Consider the following 14,500-nt stretch of genomic DNA (forward strand, 5'->3'; position numbering starts at 1 on the left):
GCAGTATTGAGAGAAACAACTTGTGTTGAGGAATGAAAACCCAAAGATGCATGCTCAATCTCTTAAAAATTGAGAAGATCACTGTTTCTTTAACGAATAACAGCAGAAAGAAAGAAACAAATGAGGCTGTCCACAACTGCTCAGGTGATTTGAGCGCTAGAAGTCGGAGACCTGAATTTCATTTTTTCCTGCCTAAAGCAGAAAGTCTGAAGATGATCATAGAATAGTAGAATATTAAGGTTGGAAAAGACCTTCAAGATCATCTGGTTCAACCATCCCCCTACCACCAATATCACTCACTACATCATGTCCCTAAGCACCACGTCCAACCTTTCCCTGTGGGTATTTACCCACAGGGACAGTGACTCCACCACCTCCCTGGGCAAACCATTCCAATGTCTGACTACTCTTTCTGAGAAGAAACATCTCCTAATTTCCAACCTAAACCTCCCCTGGCGCAACTTAAGGCCATTCCCTCTAGTTCAATTGCTCGTTATCTGTGAAAAGAGGCCAACCCCAGCTCCCCACAACTTTCTTTCAGGTAGTTGTAGAGAGCACTGAGGTCTCCCCTGAGCCTCTTCTTCTCCAGACTAAACAGCCCCAGTTCCCTCAGCTGCACCTCATAGGACTTGGGTTCCAGACCCTTCACCAGATTCATAGCCCTTCTCTGGACATGTTCCAGGGCCTCAGTGTCTTGTAGTGAGGGGCCCAAAACTGAACACAGCACTTGAGGTGCAGCCTCACCAGAGCAGAGTGCAGGACAATTACCTCTCTGGTCCTGCTGGCTACACTATTCCTGGTATAAACCAGGATGCCGTTGGCCTTCTTGGCCACCCGGGCACACTGCTGGCTCATGTTCAGGTGAGCATCAACCAGCACACCCAGATCTTTTTCCTCTGCACAGCTTTCAAGCCACTCTGTCCCAAGCCTTTAGCATTGCATGACTTTGTTGGGGCCAGAGTGCAGGACCTGGCACTTAGCTATGTTTAACCTCATCCCATTGCCCACTGCCCATTGATCCAACCTGTCCAGGTCTCTCTGCAGGGCCTTCCTACCCTCTGGCAGATTGACACTTCCCCCCAACTTGGTGTCATCTGCAAACTTACTGAGGGTGCACTCAATTCCCTCTTCCAAATCATCAATAAAGATATTAAAGAGGATGGGCCCCAACACCGGTCCCTGGTGAACACCACTGGTGACCGGTCACCAGCTGGATTTCACTCCATTCACCACTACCCTTTGGGCCCAGCCATTCCGCCAGTTTCTAACCCAGCAAAGAGTGTACCTGTCCAAGCCATGGGCTGCCAGCTTCTCCAGGAGAATACTGTGGGAGACCATGCCAAAGGCACATGTCATGATGCAGTAAATGCAATAGGGAAGTGACATTTCCTTCAAATGAAACTATTTTATTTTCCAGACAGTAATTTGTATTCACTGGGGTATAAAGTCACACATTTCTGTCTTCCATTGTAAGATACTCTCAGCGCTAGGTTCCATTCCTTGTTCCAGTGGTTATTTAAACATTTTGCATTTTGGATCTTGGCTTGGAAACCAGTTATTCTCTCTCTCTGGTCAATACTCTAAAAAACTAGACAAGAAAAGCAACTTTTCTTTCCCTGAGTGGAATGTTCTGCATAGCAGGAAGTTTCATCAGGAAGAACTGAGAATATTTTTCTTGAGAGCACTGAGAATAACTTTTAGCTTATTACAAAAGGCTTGTTCTTGGTATATAGATTAAAATTGGCAAACAGGGAGGACAGGAGGGCAGAATTCAACCTAAATTTCTCATGGCTTGCTGATTGCTGTTACTACTGATTGGTCTCTATTTCCTCTCTCTTTTGAAAGAAGCTTGCTGAACTTCATTGAACATGTTTGATTTGGAGGGTGTGTTTCAACAGCATATGCTTTTTGTCTGCATCACTCATGTTAGAAATATCTGCATCATAGTTTCCAAAGAGCTTTAGTACAATCAGCTTCAAGTTAATCGGCCTTGTCAAAGTGGATACATTTCTAGTCAAGTTCAGAACTGAAATTTTAAATACAAGATGAAAACTAAAGCATGTTATCTATGGTGTTCAAGTTTCTAGATACAAGCATTTGCTAAACAAATCTTTCAAAAGATCAGTTTTGTATTTAAGATTCAAAATCCTGCTTCGTTTCCACTACAGATCCTTTTATAGATCTCAGCTCCGAGTCCTTCATTCCTTTTCATCCCTTTCCAATTTATTTTTGAGATGTTTACCATCACAGGTGAACAACCTAATGTAGTCCTCTTTTCTGTAGGAGGGATGATTTACCCATCTGTGTAATAGGTGAGATTGAAAATATTTAAGAGACATTTTCCTTTATCTCATTAGTTAATTCATTACAATTTGTTGCTCATTCTTACCTTTCAACATGGACAAGAAGCAAGACCACTGAGCCTAAAAATTATTCATTTCAATAACGTTTCCTCAGGACATTGGGAAACTACATTACATGACAAGGTAGATACACTCATAGTTACCTGTTTTTTGTTTGTTTCTTTTGTTTTGTTTTGTTTTGTTTTTAATTCTCATAAAGGTTTCTCACTATCAGGTAGACAGTTAATATGACTTGTTTCAACATAATCAACAGAAAATTCTTGGATTGAAATACAACCCACGAAGTACATTTGGCCTGCTATAACACTTCCAGAGTACTAATCAAGTCATGAGCTTCTTGGCAGATTACTTTCTAACACCCTTTCCCAACACTCTGCTCTGTTTTCCCCCAGCACTTGCCTGGCATTTAATGCCAGGACACCTGTTTGTGTTTTTTTTAGTAATACAAAATATTAACTTCCTGTGAAGTAAATTCCCCTTCCAAGTGGCAGCATTTGGTCATATAGCCTCTGAATGGCTCCATAAAAGCCCTGGTGATAACTACATCTGGAACATTATGTATCAGTAATCTGAAAGGTAGTTTAATTATTCAGGAAATGGAATTCCAAACAGTTGCTATACTTGAGGATGTTTCTTATCTCACATGAAAAATACCATTCTCATCATGATTTTGCCATGAGGTTTTTCATGCCATGCCACCACAAGACAAAGTACACAGAAAAAATAAATAAATCTAAAACCTAAAAAAAGTGAATGTTGGAAAAGCAAAGTAAATAAATTAGTTTTGTTTGTGAGTAGTATATTGCTCACATATGAATACAAAATAATTATAAACCCTATGGATTAATCCCATGCAGTAATTTAGACACCTGCTTGGAGTTAGTATGCATCCTTCTCTAATATTGCAATTGTCATAGCTGTCTTGCAGCTGACACAGTCTCTTTAAATAAACTCACCCTTGTCTAGGCTTAATAGGTATGTGCAAAAACATTGAGGTCCTTACTCCACTGAGCTTATCAGAATGTAGACCACACCTGACTCAGTCAGAACTTTAAAAGCAGGTGTCAACCTGGTCCCCAGAATTATATCTGGAATTGACACCTCTGTGCATGCAAATGAAACACAAGTACATGAAAGCATTTGTCCCATTAACCACAACTGACAAAGGATTAGATGTTCACCCTCCTAGTTCTCCTTACCATTCTGCCTCATTTTATTAGACTGCAAGTAAAGAAAACTGTTGAAATGTGAGAGATGAGCGATGCAGTGGGAAACAGAAGAGCTTACCTTCACAAACTGGAACTTTGCCAGTCCATGTACCATCAGACCTACAGGCTCTATGCTCTGATCCTCCTGCCAGGAAGAAGCCTGGCTGACAACTGTAAATCAATGTATAGCCAAGTGAGGGAAGATCCATTCCTGCAACATTTGCATGAGATGGTGTTTCTGGTTGTTTACAGCTGTGAGCTACAAAGAAAAGATAAAATATCCTTCAGTCAAAATGGTCAAAATATTTCTGGAAAAAAAATATCAATATCCATTCTGAAAGGTAACTAATGAAGAAAAAAGCTTCAATAAAAATAACATATTAATATGTTTTAAAAAAATAGTTTTAGAAGTTATTGTATAGTCTATGATTTATTGTCCTGAGACTATAAATACATTCTTGAAAGTGTTTTTTCCATCTTCAAAAGACAAAGAACCAGTTTAAATGCGCCCTTGCACATCTAAAATTGTTCATCTGCATACATGAACACAAACAAAACACATTTTATCATAGTAAAAAGCAATCCTGATTTGTGACTTATGTGACTTGTGACATAGAATAATAGTAAATAAACGGGTCACTTCAGAAAATACTATGAAAGGTCAAAGTGGAATGGTAAGCGAGGCAAGTTTTAACTATCATACACAAAAATTAATTACCAACCCTAATCTCATGAAAAGTGTTTTACATCTTTAACAACCACCGGAGTCTGAGAGCCTTGTGTTATCTCAAAAACAGCATAGTTCCAGAGTATGAGCAGACCTTGGCTTTCAATACACCGAGCTACTGATTAGGTGTTTGCTTAATACTGTTTGTTTGCACCAATACTGTTTTCTTCTGTGGATATGCTCACCATGCACTGCTTTTTGAAGTTTTTCTGTAAGGTCAGACCTTATAAGGTGAGACTGTTTCCAGAAAAAATACAGCTGACTTGCTGAAGAACAAGAAAGATTACCTATGAAGTGTAAAAGATGTAAGAAATGAAATGTTGCCTGCCGTATGCAAGTAAGAAGATTCTCTCCATTTCAGATTTAACAAATTCCAATTAAAAAAAACTTTCTTTTTTTTTCCTTCTTAAAATACCCTGAGTACCTAATTGGGAAACAGTGCAAACTCTTTGCTAGACCTGATTGTAAATTTCTAGTCCAGTACAAGGTAGGATTGTCTATGGCTTTCCTGCATGGCCTGTTCTCGCCACCTCTTCCTGACTCTGCACACTCTTCATTGGAAGGGTTGCACTCTCTTAGATAGAAACTTATTATTTTCACTATTTCTCTGGTCAATGGGCTGTCTGTGCTTCAAAAAGGATCAGATTTAATATGACTCAATACACTGATACTCTCATTATTTTTCTTTTTTACAAATCTACAGGCTATTATAGAAAAATTGTTTTACAAAATTTCTTTTTTCATTTCTAGCTGCTGTAAACTAATAATGCAACTTTATAATAAATTTAGTTTAAAATAGCTATATTTAAAAATATGGTACCTTTATAGAAATGTTACTGTAACTAAGTAGCCAAGAGAGAAAGAAATTAACAAATAATTTTAGGATTAGCATAAAAATGTAGTCCACCTATCAAATACTTACGTATACATTCTGGCTGAATTCCACTCCATGTAAGATCAGGAAGGCAAGTTCGTGTTGTTGATCCATGGAGAAGATGTCCTTTCTTGCACTGAAATTGAACAACATTTCCCACCTGTTGAAAAGTAGAAAGCACAGTTATATTGCTATGAGGAAATAACCTTGTTTTTTTTTTTTTTTCCATATCTGACAGCAAACTCCCTCACATAATACAGGCTCGATAAATTGTGGTACCCTTTCTGTAAAAAGTAAATTCAATCCACATAGGATACTGATATGAGATAAAAGAATTGCTTCATTCTCATTAAAATTACTCTCTCCACAAACCAAAATCCTCTGTGGATAAGAATCAAATCCGTGTGTCCTGTGATCTCTCTGGCATGAGATGACTTTCCAGGTCTGGACTTCCTCTGCCAGCTAAAAAAAAAAAATTTAAAAAATGACCGAGCTAGGAAATCTGGCAGCAAACCAGGACAGTCACAGAGCTGTAACGGGCAATAGATTCTACTGGACATTTGGTGAACTAGAGCCACCTTTGTGGAATGCTGTATGAATTCACAAGTTATAATGAGAAACCTTTCATTAGAACATACAAGGGCTTGTCAACAATGCTATCTCATGCTTCAGAAACTATAAGGTTCCTAAAATATTTTAATTTTCCTTTTTCATCACAAGAGATAAAAAAAAGAATCTTTCTTTACACACACATAATAGAAACCAGAATGTAAATACAATATGATTTATAATAGTAATACATCTGATATTAGTTTTTAATTATTATTCTTATTATAGGTTTGTGTTTTATAAAATATAAAATATAATTTTTTAGTCAGTAATGGTTTGGGCATAAACATAACCTGGAATAACTTGTTCAACATGTTCAGTCATTACAATATAAATCAAAATGCAAACAATTTCCAATTTTGATCAAATGCAGGGAAATTAGATTTTAAGGACATCATTTGGGGAGTAGTCTGTTACATGCTGTGAGTGGAGGACTCAAATATTAAGGTGTGTAGATCATATGTACTATTCTGTAGTCACCGATATTACTATATTTATCCACTTATGTTCAAACAAGAAGTTGAAAAGTTTGAATTGTATGTGGTTATTTATTTATTTATTTAAAATATTGTTTAAATGTAAAATGTTTGATTCAATTTGATGCCAAGGGTAAAATATAGATGCTTTCACAACAGCTTAATCCTGGGAAACAGCATTTCACTACTACACATAGTCATTTGAAACTTTATAGTACTATCTCTTTCCAGCTCAAGCTTCTCATCAGAATGAAATTTAATAAAAATGCATGAAATACAGATAGCAGCTAATCGACACAGTGTATGATTTAAAATTTGTCTCTATTTATTTATTTACAGTGCTCACTGGACTATGTAATTACTTTTAAAAGATTTTGAAGAAAATATACTAAATCACTTTCACGATTAAGCACATAGTGAGAAAACACTAACAGTTTAAGTTGCACCAAACAGAAACAGAAGTACTCTTTAACTTATTTATTTACTTGTTTATTTGTTTGTGATAAAGACCTTAGTTAAAACAACCACCATCAACATATTACTTTACAAGAAGTACTAGTCTTATAAAAGATTTGTTCAGTTTAGTCATCTAACAAAGCAATCTGCATTTGCAACTATACAATGAACACCTACCCTATTTAATCTTTACCTATCAAGGAAGACAATACTTTGACACTGTTTTTTAAATCAGGACTCTCCTACTCCTCCTCCCCACAGTTGCCTCCCCCTCCCACCAAAATAACAGCAATTCTAGTGCAACTGTTAAATGTAGTTGCTTAATATGAATAGTAATTTAATTTTCTTTCCACTTTATTCTTTCAAAAATGACTTTGTGATCTTCCTGAATAAAAAAGTATTTGAGAAAAAAACAAAACAAAACAAAAAAAAAAAAAAAACAAACCTTGACTGTTTTGTGAAATGGAGAAGCTATACATCATGGAAGCCAATGAGAAAAAGATATCTGACTTCTCGTTTCCAGATACATAATTCTAAAGTGTAAATTAGAGATTCAAGCTCTGGTAGTCAATAGCAACTCCAGGAATAGTTGCTCTATGGGTTTAACTCCTTAGTCAAACTACATAATTTATTCCAATTAACATTTTATGTGCTATATGCTCTTAAAAAAAAATAATAATCTTTTTAGTGTTCAACAGTTCTTAGGATTATCTTTCATAGATTAGCTCAACATCATTTAAATATGGGCAATATTAAACCAATCAGATAACATCAATCCTGAAACTTTCAGCTACTTTTGGAGTCAATCATTTAGCACTTTTTAAGTAGGGTATTATGTAAAATATATTTTTTTCATTGTATAAAATCTCTTCAGAGAAATAAGAACTCAATAGATTAAAAACTGTACTGAGTGTACTCAGTAAAATTCAGCATATTACAATTCTACTCATCTAGAATTGAACCAAAAAGTTGATACTTTTTGAGTTGAAAGGGCTGGAAAATTATGTCCATAAAGTCTTTAGACCTACAGGACACAGTGCAATAGTGAAAAATGGAGAAGTTGTATTCTTCCAATTTTCTGTGACTTCTCTCTCTTCTTTAGCTGTCATATTCATGACTTTGGATTAGTTCTTTATGAACTGACTCCTTGGCTGGACAGATACACTGAAGATAAACCATTCCACCTGAAGAGAACCAAGAAATGCACACAAATTTTTCCACAAAAAAAAAAGATGAGTATACAACTCATCTTCACTGCATCTCTGTCTAATATATAGCTTCACTTGACCAGTTTGTTAGCCCAGTACTAGAAATACATCAGTGAGATAAGGAAACGGCTGTTCAACTGTCAACCCTGTTTAACTATCTTATTTTCCTTTTATGACAAAGTTATCCATGTTGTTAACCAAAGAAAGCCAGATGATGTAATCATCCTGGGGTGCATCAGACACAGCATTGCTAGACAGTCAAGGGAAGCAATTGATGAGATGATGATGGTTGATGAAAATCTGAACTTGGTTAATGAGAAGCTCAACACGAGCTGGCAATGTGCACTTGCAGCCCAGGAAGCAAACCATACCCAGGGCTGCATCAAAAGAAGTTGAGGCCAGCAGGTCGAGGGAGGTGATTCTCCCCCTCTACTCTGCTCTCACAATACCCCCACATGGAGTATTGCATTCAGCTCTGGGGCACCCAATCTAAAAAGGACATGGACCTTTTCGAGTGAGTCTAATAGTGAGTCTCACAGAAGAGCCACAAGAATGATCAGAGGGCTGGAACACCCCTCCTATGAAGATAGGCTGATAGAGTTGGCATTGTTCAGCCTGGAGAAGGCTCTGAGGAGACCTCATTGCAGCCTTCCAGTACCTAAAGGGGGACTACAGGAAAACTGGGGAGGGACTCTTTGTTAGGGACTGTAGTGATAGGACAAAGAGTAATGGTTTTAAACTAACAGAGAGTAGATTTAGATTAGATAGTAGGAAGAAATTCTTTACTCAGAGGGAGGTGAGGCAGTGAAATAGGTTCTCCAGAAGTTGTGGATGCCCCATCCCTGGCAGTGTTTAAGGCTAGGTTGGCTGGGATTTTTGAGCAACCTGGTCTGCTGCAAGGTGTCCCTGCCCATGGCTGGGTGGTTGGAACTAGATGATCTTTAAGGTCTCTTCTAACCCAAACCAGTCTATGATTCTATTATTCTATGATTGTCCTGCTCTACTCTGTGCTGGTGTGGCCTCACCTCAAGGTGCAGTTTTGTGCAGTTTTGGATGCTACAATGTAAGAAAGATCAAAAATCTATCAGAGAGCATCCAAAGGAGGGCAACAAATGTGGTGAAAGATCTAGAGCGCAAGACATATGGAGTGGCTCAGATCACGTGGTTTGTTCAACTTAGAGAAGAGGAGACTGAGGGGTGACCTCAGCCTGATCTACAGCTTCCTCATGAGGAGCTGTGGAGGAGGAGGTGCTGATTTTTCTCTCTGGTGACCAGTGATAGGAAATGAGGTAACATCATTAAGCTGTATCAGGGGAGGTTCAGATTGGGTATTAGGAAATGTTTTTTCATCAAGAGGGTGGTCAGGCACTGGAACAGGTTACCCAGGGAAGGGGTCATAGCCCCAAGACTGCCAGAGTTCAAGAAGCATTTAGACAATGCTCTCAGATATATGTTTTAATTTGCAGTATACAGGGGTTGGACTCATTGATCCTTGTGGGTCCCATCCAACTCAAGATATTCTATGATTCTGTGATTCTATGGCTCTAGCTGCCAACCAGAGCCTAGGAAAGACTGAGTCGCTAGCATTCTTCATTTTCTAAAAATGATAATAATAATAATAACTAAAAACTTGGTCTCGCAATCAGCTGTTGCAATAGCACCTTTTCTATCCAAAAGAGTAACTACTAATGAAGCCCTTTTCCTCATTTCCTCTTTCTGTTTTAAACAAACAAGTAAGTCAACAAAACAAAGCAACAAACCATCCATTAAACTAGATGTCAGTTTATATTGTACTATATAACCATTTTATGTAGGTCCACAAAGTAGCACCAAAGATACAACAGTTGACCTTATGATGAAGACATTAGAATTGCTATCATGATATTCAATAGCAGGTTAATGAATAAATTAATGAATAAGTCTCCCTGATAGAAGAGAAAAAGAAAAGGAAAAAAAAAAAAGAAAAAAGAAGAAGAAGAGGAGGAGGAAGAAGAAGAGGAAGAGAATTACAAGTAATTGTTTTCTAGTGTAGAACTCCCTTTTGGGAAGTCTGCTTTGCAGACTGTCATTACTGTCATGGCAGAGGCACCAGGTGGCACTACAATACTGTGTTCCATGGACTCAAAAATTCTGTGTTGAGATCTTCTGTATTGTTCAATTCATTATAAACATTGTATAGAAGTATTGGTGGGAAGAGCTGAAGAAACAGCCTAAGTATCTAAATCTGTAATCTCTGTTTTTAGGGAGGAACGATTCTATGTGTAAAAGTGTTTGTACTCAATCCTGGGGAAGGGGTGGTGGGGGAGAACAAAAATGAAAAATATTTTTTTGCATGCTGTTGGATTGTCTCTGTTCCATAGCTGCTTCTTCCATTGTATCAGTTATAGTTTTGATATTCAACTATTCAATATCACTAACTTCTCCTTTGCTGAGAACCAAAGACCATGTATTTGCTATATCCTAACAGAGAAGATATAGTAATTAGGAAAGAAAACGCATAAACACAATCTGCAACCACCACTTATTAAAAATAGGATAGTACTTTAGATATATATTTTAACCAAAATATTATAGTAACATATAATAATATATAATTATTTTCTTTTTTTCTTTCTTATATTCTGTATAAGAATACAAGGTATTTCTAGCTGTCATGTGTTACCCCAGAATCAGATTTTCTTGGTCTTTAATTTATCAAAGAACATGAAGATACTCTAACAAGCTTCTCCATCCCCTGCAATCCATGTCAAACTACTAAGGCAATGTCTGTCCTTTCTCTTCAGTAGCTTTTAGCATCACACTTAAATGAATGGAAACATAACTTGTTAAATCATTGGTATCCCAGTACTACGGTATTGCTGTATTACTAGCACCAGGCTATTGAGTTTGCAAGACCTCTGGGAAGCTTAACAGGCTTCCTTTCTCAGAACTTGTCTTGATATCCTTGGAACATTTTTTGGTTATTTTTTTAACTTGGATGAACTGAAACATTTTTTTCCTCTAATCACTGTCTGTGACTAATTTGTATACTTTTCTTTCTCTTTGTATGGTACAACCACAGCTTTATATCCATAGTAGTAACAGGTAGCTATCGTGCAAAATGAGATATTTACCACTAATGTGTGGCAGTATAGAGAAACATAAGCCTGGCACTGATATGATAGCCATGAGAAATGGGAACACAGGTTGCTGTGAAGAAGACTGCAGGTGTGGATGCGATAAGTAATGGGACACAGGCTTGGCACTGGGGACCTCATGGCATCACATGGCACTTGCAGGGCAACCAGGCGATCAGGCCCAGTCAGCATGGGTTTATGAAAGGTAGGTCCTGCTTGACGAACCTGATCTCCTTCTGTAACCAAGTGACGCGCTTGGTGGATGAGGGGAAGGCTGTGCATGTTATCTACCTTGACTTCAGTAAGGCTTTTGACACCGTTTCCCACAACATTCTCCTCAAGAAACTCTCTGCTCTTGGCTTGGACTGGCATACACTTCATTGGGTTAAAAATTGGCTGGGTAGCCAGGCCCAAAGAGTTGTCGTGAGTGGAGTTAAATCCAGTTGGAGACCGGTCAGTAGTGGTGTCCCCCAGGGCTCAGTATTAGGGCCAGTTCTCTTCAATATGTTTATCAATGATCTGGATGAGGGGATCAAGCGCACCCTCAGTAAGTTTGCAGACGACACCAAGTTAGGTGCATGTGCTGATCTGCTCGAGGGTAAGAAGGCTCTGCAGAGGATCTGGATAGGCTGGACCGATGGGCTGAGGCCAACTGTATGAAGTTCAACAAGGCCAAGTGCCGGGTCCTGCACTTGGGGCACAACAACCCCAAGCAGAGCTACAGGCTGGGAGATGAGTGGTTGGAAAGCTGCCTGGCAGAGAAGGACCTGGGAATACTGGTTGATAGGCAGCTGAATATGAGCCAGCAGTGTGCTCAGGTGGCCAAGAAGGCCAACAGCATTCTGGCTTGTATAAGAAGCAGTGTGGCCAGCAGGTCTAGGGAAGTGATTGTCCCCCTGTACTCGGCTCTGGTGAGGCCGCACCTCGAGTACTGTGTTCAGTTTTGGGCCCCTCACTACAAGAAGGACATGGAGGTACTTGAGAGAGTCCAGAGAAGGGCAACAAAGCTGGTGAGGGGTCTGGAGAACAAGTCTTACGAACAGCGGCTGAGGGAGCTGGGGTTGTTTAGCCTGGAGAAGAGGAGGCTCAGGGGAGACCTCATCGCTCTCTGTAGGTACCTTAAAGGAGGCTGTAGAGAGGTGGGGGTTGGTCTATTCTCCCACGTGCCTGGTGACAGGACGAGGGGGAATGGGCTAAAGTTGTGCCAGGGGAGGTTTAGGTTGGATATTAGGAAGAACTTCTTTACTGAAAGGGTTGTTAGGCATTGGATTAGGCTGCCCAGGGAAGTGGTTGAGTCACCATCCCTGGAGGTCTTTAAGAGACGTTTAGATGTAGCCCTTAGTGATATGGTTTAGTGGAGGACTTGTTAGTGTTAGGTCATAGGTTGGACTGGGTGATTTTGGAGGTCTCTTCCAACCTAAATGATTCTTTTATTCTGTGATATGAACAACTCATCCACGATCATTTAAAGAAATTCAGTCCTGGACAAAATCAGGTTTCAGGAGTAACAAAGAATTATCTATGATAGATAAAATGGAGCATGTAGAGTAGATTTCAGTATGTGTGAGTGTGTGTAAAAGCATGTTAGAAACATTACAAGTAATCCCAAGTGAATCAAGAATACAAAAAAGAGCAAAAAGAAAAAAGAAAATAAAAGTCAAAATTAGAATTCTCTCACGCAAGCATTTCCTGGTGAAACTGAAACTAACAGCAACAACCGACACAGGGCTGAAGTCAAAGACCTGATGATCCAGAGAAGTGTAAAGAACCAGGAAAATGCCTAGAAGCCAGTATATGTGTCTACTATAGTGTAAGTGAATTATAACTGCAGACATTTTGTAAAGAAGCATTTACTGTTTAATCCCCTCACCATCCCCACCCCCTTTCTTTTTCTGCAGTAATTAGATAAGGACTAATGATTTTTGGATTTGACTGCTAAGAGTTCAGTTATATCACAAATTCGTGACTTTATTTTTTAAGAGGTATGTTCCCTTCTGGCCCATAGCAAGATGTGTAGTACATCCTAGTTCAAAACCTTTGTAGACAGAGATACAGTTTGCAGAACACTGGATAGCTTATGTAACTAACATTTGGGCATAAGAGATCATAGCAGTTTTTTTTTTTTTTTTTTTTTTTTTTTTACCATAGTTTGATAATGTAATATACATGATTCTAAGCTGTAGTTAATCACTCATTCTTTTTACCTAGGATAATATACACACACACACACAAAATGAGCTCTGTGTAATTATTGTTTGTAGTTGTATACACATTTGCATAACAAAAATCACAACACAAGTGTCATCCTTTTTAGAAATTGTATGGTGTCTGATAAAGCTTAAATTAAAATGATTCAGTGATGATGCCAACTATGCTTATGCTCACAGCTCTTGTGAGCTGTTACAGAATTCTTTTGGAATATAATCTGACAATTCCATCATCACTGAAGTTTTGAGACTCCTTTCTGTCAAGTCTTGAATTACATCATATATGTCTGAATTTTCAACTCAAGCAATATCATACGAAAACAAATATTCAAGACAGGAGGAGCAACAAAAATAAAAACCACTGCTGTGGAAATTCAATACTTGGTATTAGTATTGTGAAAAGCAAGTGACAGTCAGTGATATAGTCATGTAAACAAGGCAGTTCTGTCAGTTGTTAAAAAGCACAAAAACAAACAAACAAACAAAAACACAGGACTCCATGTATGAAGACTTGAATTCTACTGTAAGCTTAGAGGCCCGCCCCCTTTTTTTTTAAATGAGAGACAAAAATTTAAAACTTAACAATTAAGTCAATTCAGTGGCTTTGCTACTATTAGTTTAAATGTGAAGCATTTGAGAGTTCCAAATTTGAGAGCTCCAACCCCCTTTCTCTTACAAACATACATAACAAAAGTACAGAACCCCAAAATGAGAAAAAAAACTACTTGGGGTTAGAGTCAGAAAACCATACTGTATTTTTTCAACAGTGACAACTCTTTGATATGCATGTAGTGGGTTTACGTGGCAAGGTTTTGGTAGCAGGGGGTGCACACGGGTGGCTTCTGCGAGAACAATCCAGAAGCTGCCCCATGTTAAATAAGGGCCCCACTGCTGGCCAGAGCTGAGCTAGTACGTGATGTTGTTTGTGTCTCTGTAAGAGCATATTTAAGAGAGGGAAAAACAAACAAACAAACAAACAAAACAAACCAACCAAACAAACAACAGCAACAGCAACACTGGTGGGGAACTGCAGCTGACAGACAGAGGAGTGAGAAACAGCCTTGCAGATACCAAGTTCAGTGAAGAAGGAGGGCAGGAGGTACTTCAAGTGCCAGAGCAGTTCCCCTGCGGCCTGTGGTGAGGACCGTGGTGAAGCAGGCTGTCTCCCTGCAGCCCATGGAATACCACGGTGGAGCAGGGTTCCATGCTGCAGCCTGTGGAGGAGACCACAGTGGAGCAGGTGGACCTGCACTGAA

At 38.7% G+C, this 14,500-nt stretch overlaps 1 protein-coding gene across 4 annotated transcripts in view; it reads right to left on the bottom strand.

Moving 5' to 3' along the window:
* The window catches only part of CSMD3 (CUB and Sushi multiple domains 3), a 712,079-nt gene that overhangs the window by 13,842 nt on the left and 683,737 nt on the right, over positions 1–14,500 (bottom strand). For all 4 annotated transcript variants that reach the window (XM_066990669.1, XM_066990670.1, XM_066990673.1 and 1 more), the window contains 2 exons: positions 5,221–5,332; positions 3,651–3,830 (listed from right to left, as the gene is read on the bottom strand). In XM_066990669.1, coding sequence (XP_066846770.1) covers positions 3,651–3,830; positions 5,221–5,332 — 292 coding nt within the window. The remainder of the gene's footprint in view (positions 1–3,650; positions 3,831–5,220; positions 5,333–14,500) is intronic.

Source organism: Anser cygnoides, chromosome 2 (assembly GCF_040182565.1).
Source record: "Anser cygnoides isolate HZ-2024a breed goose chromosome 2, Taihu_goose_T2T_genome, whole genome shotgun sequence".
NCBI lineage: Eukaryota > Metazoa > Chordata > Aves > Anseriformes > Anatidae > Anser > Anser cygnoides.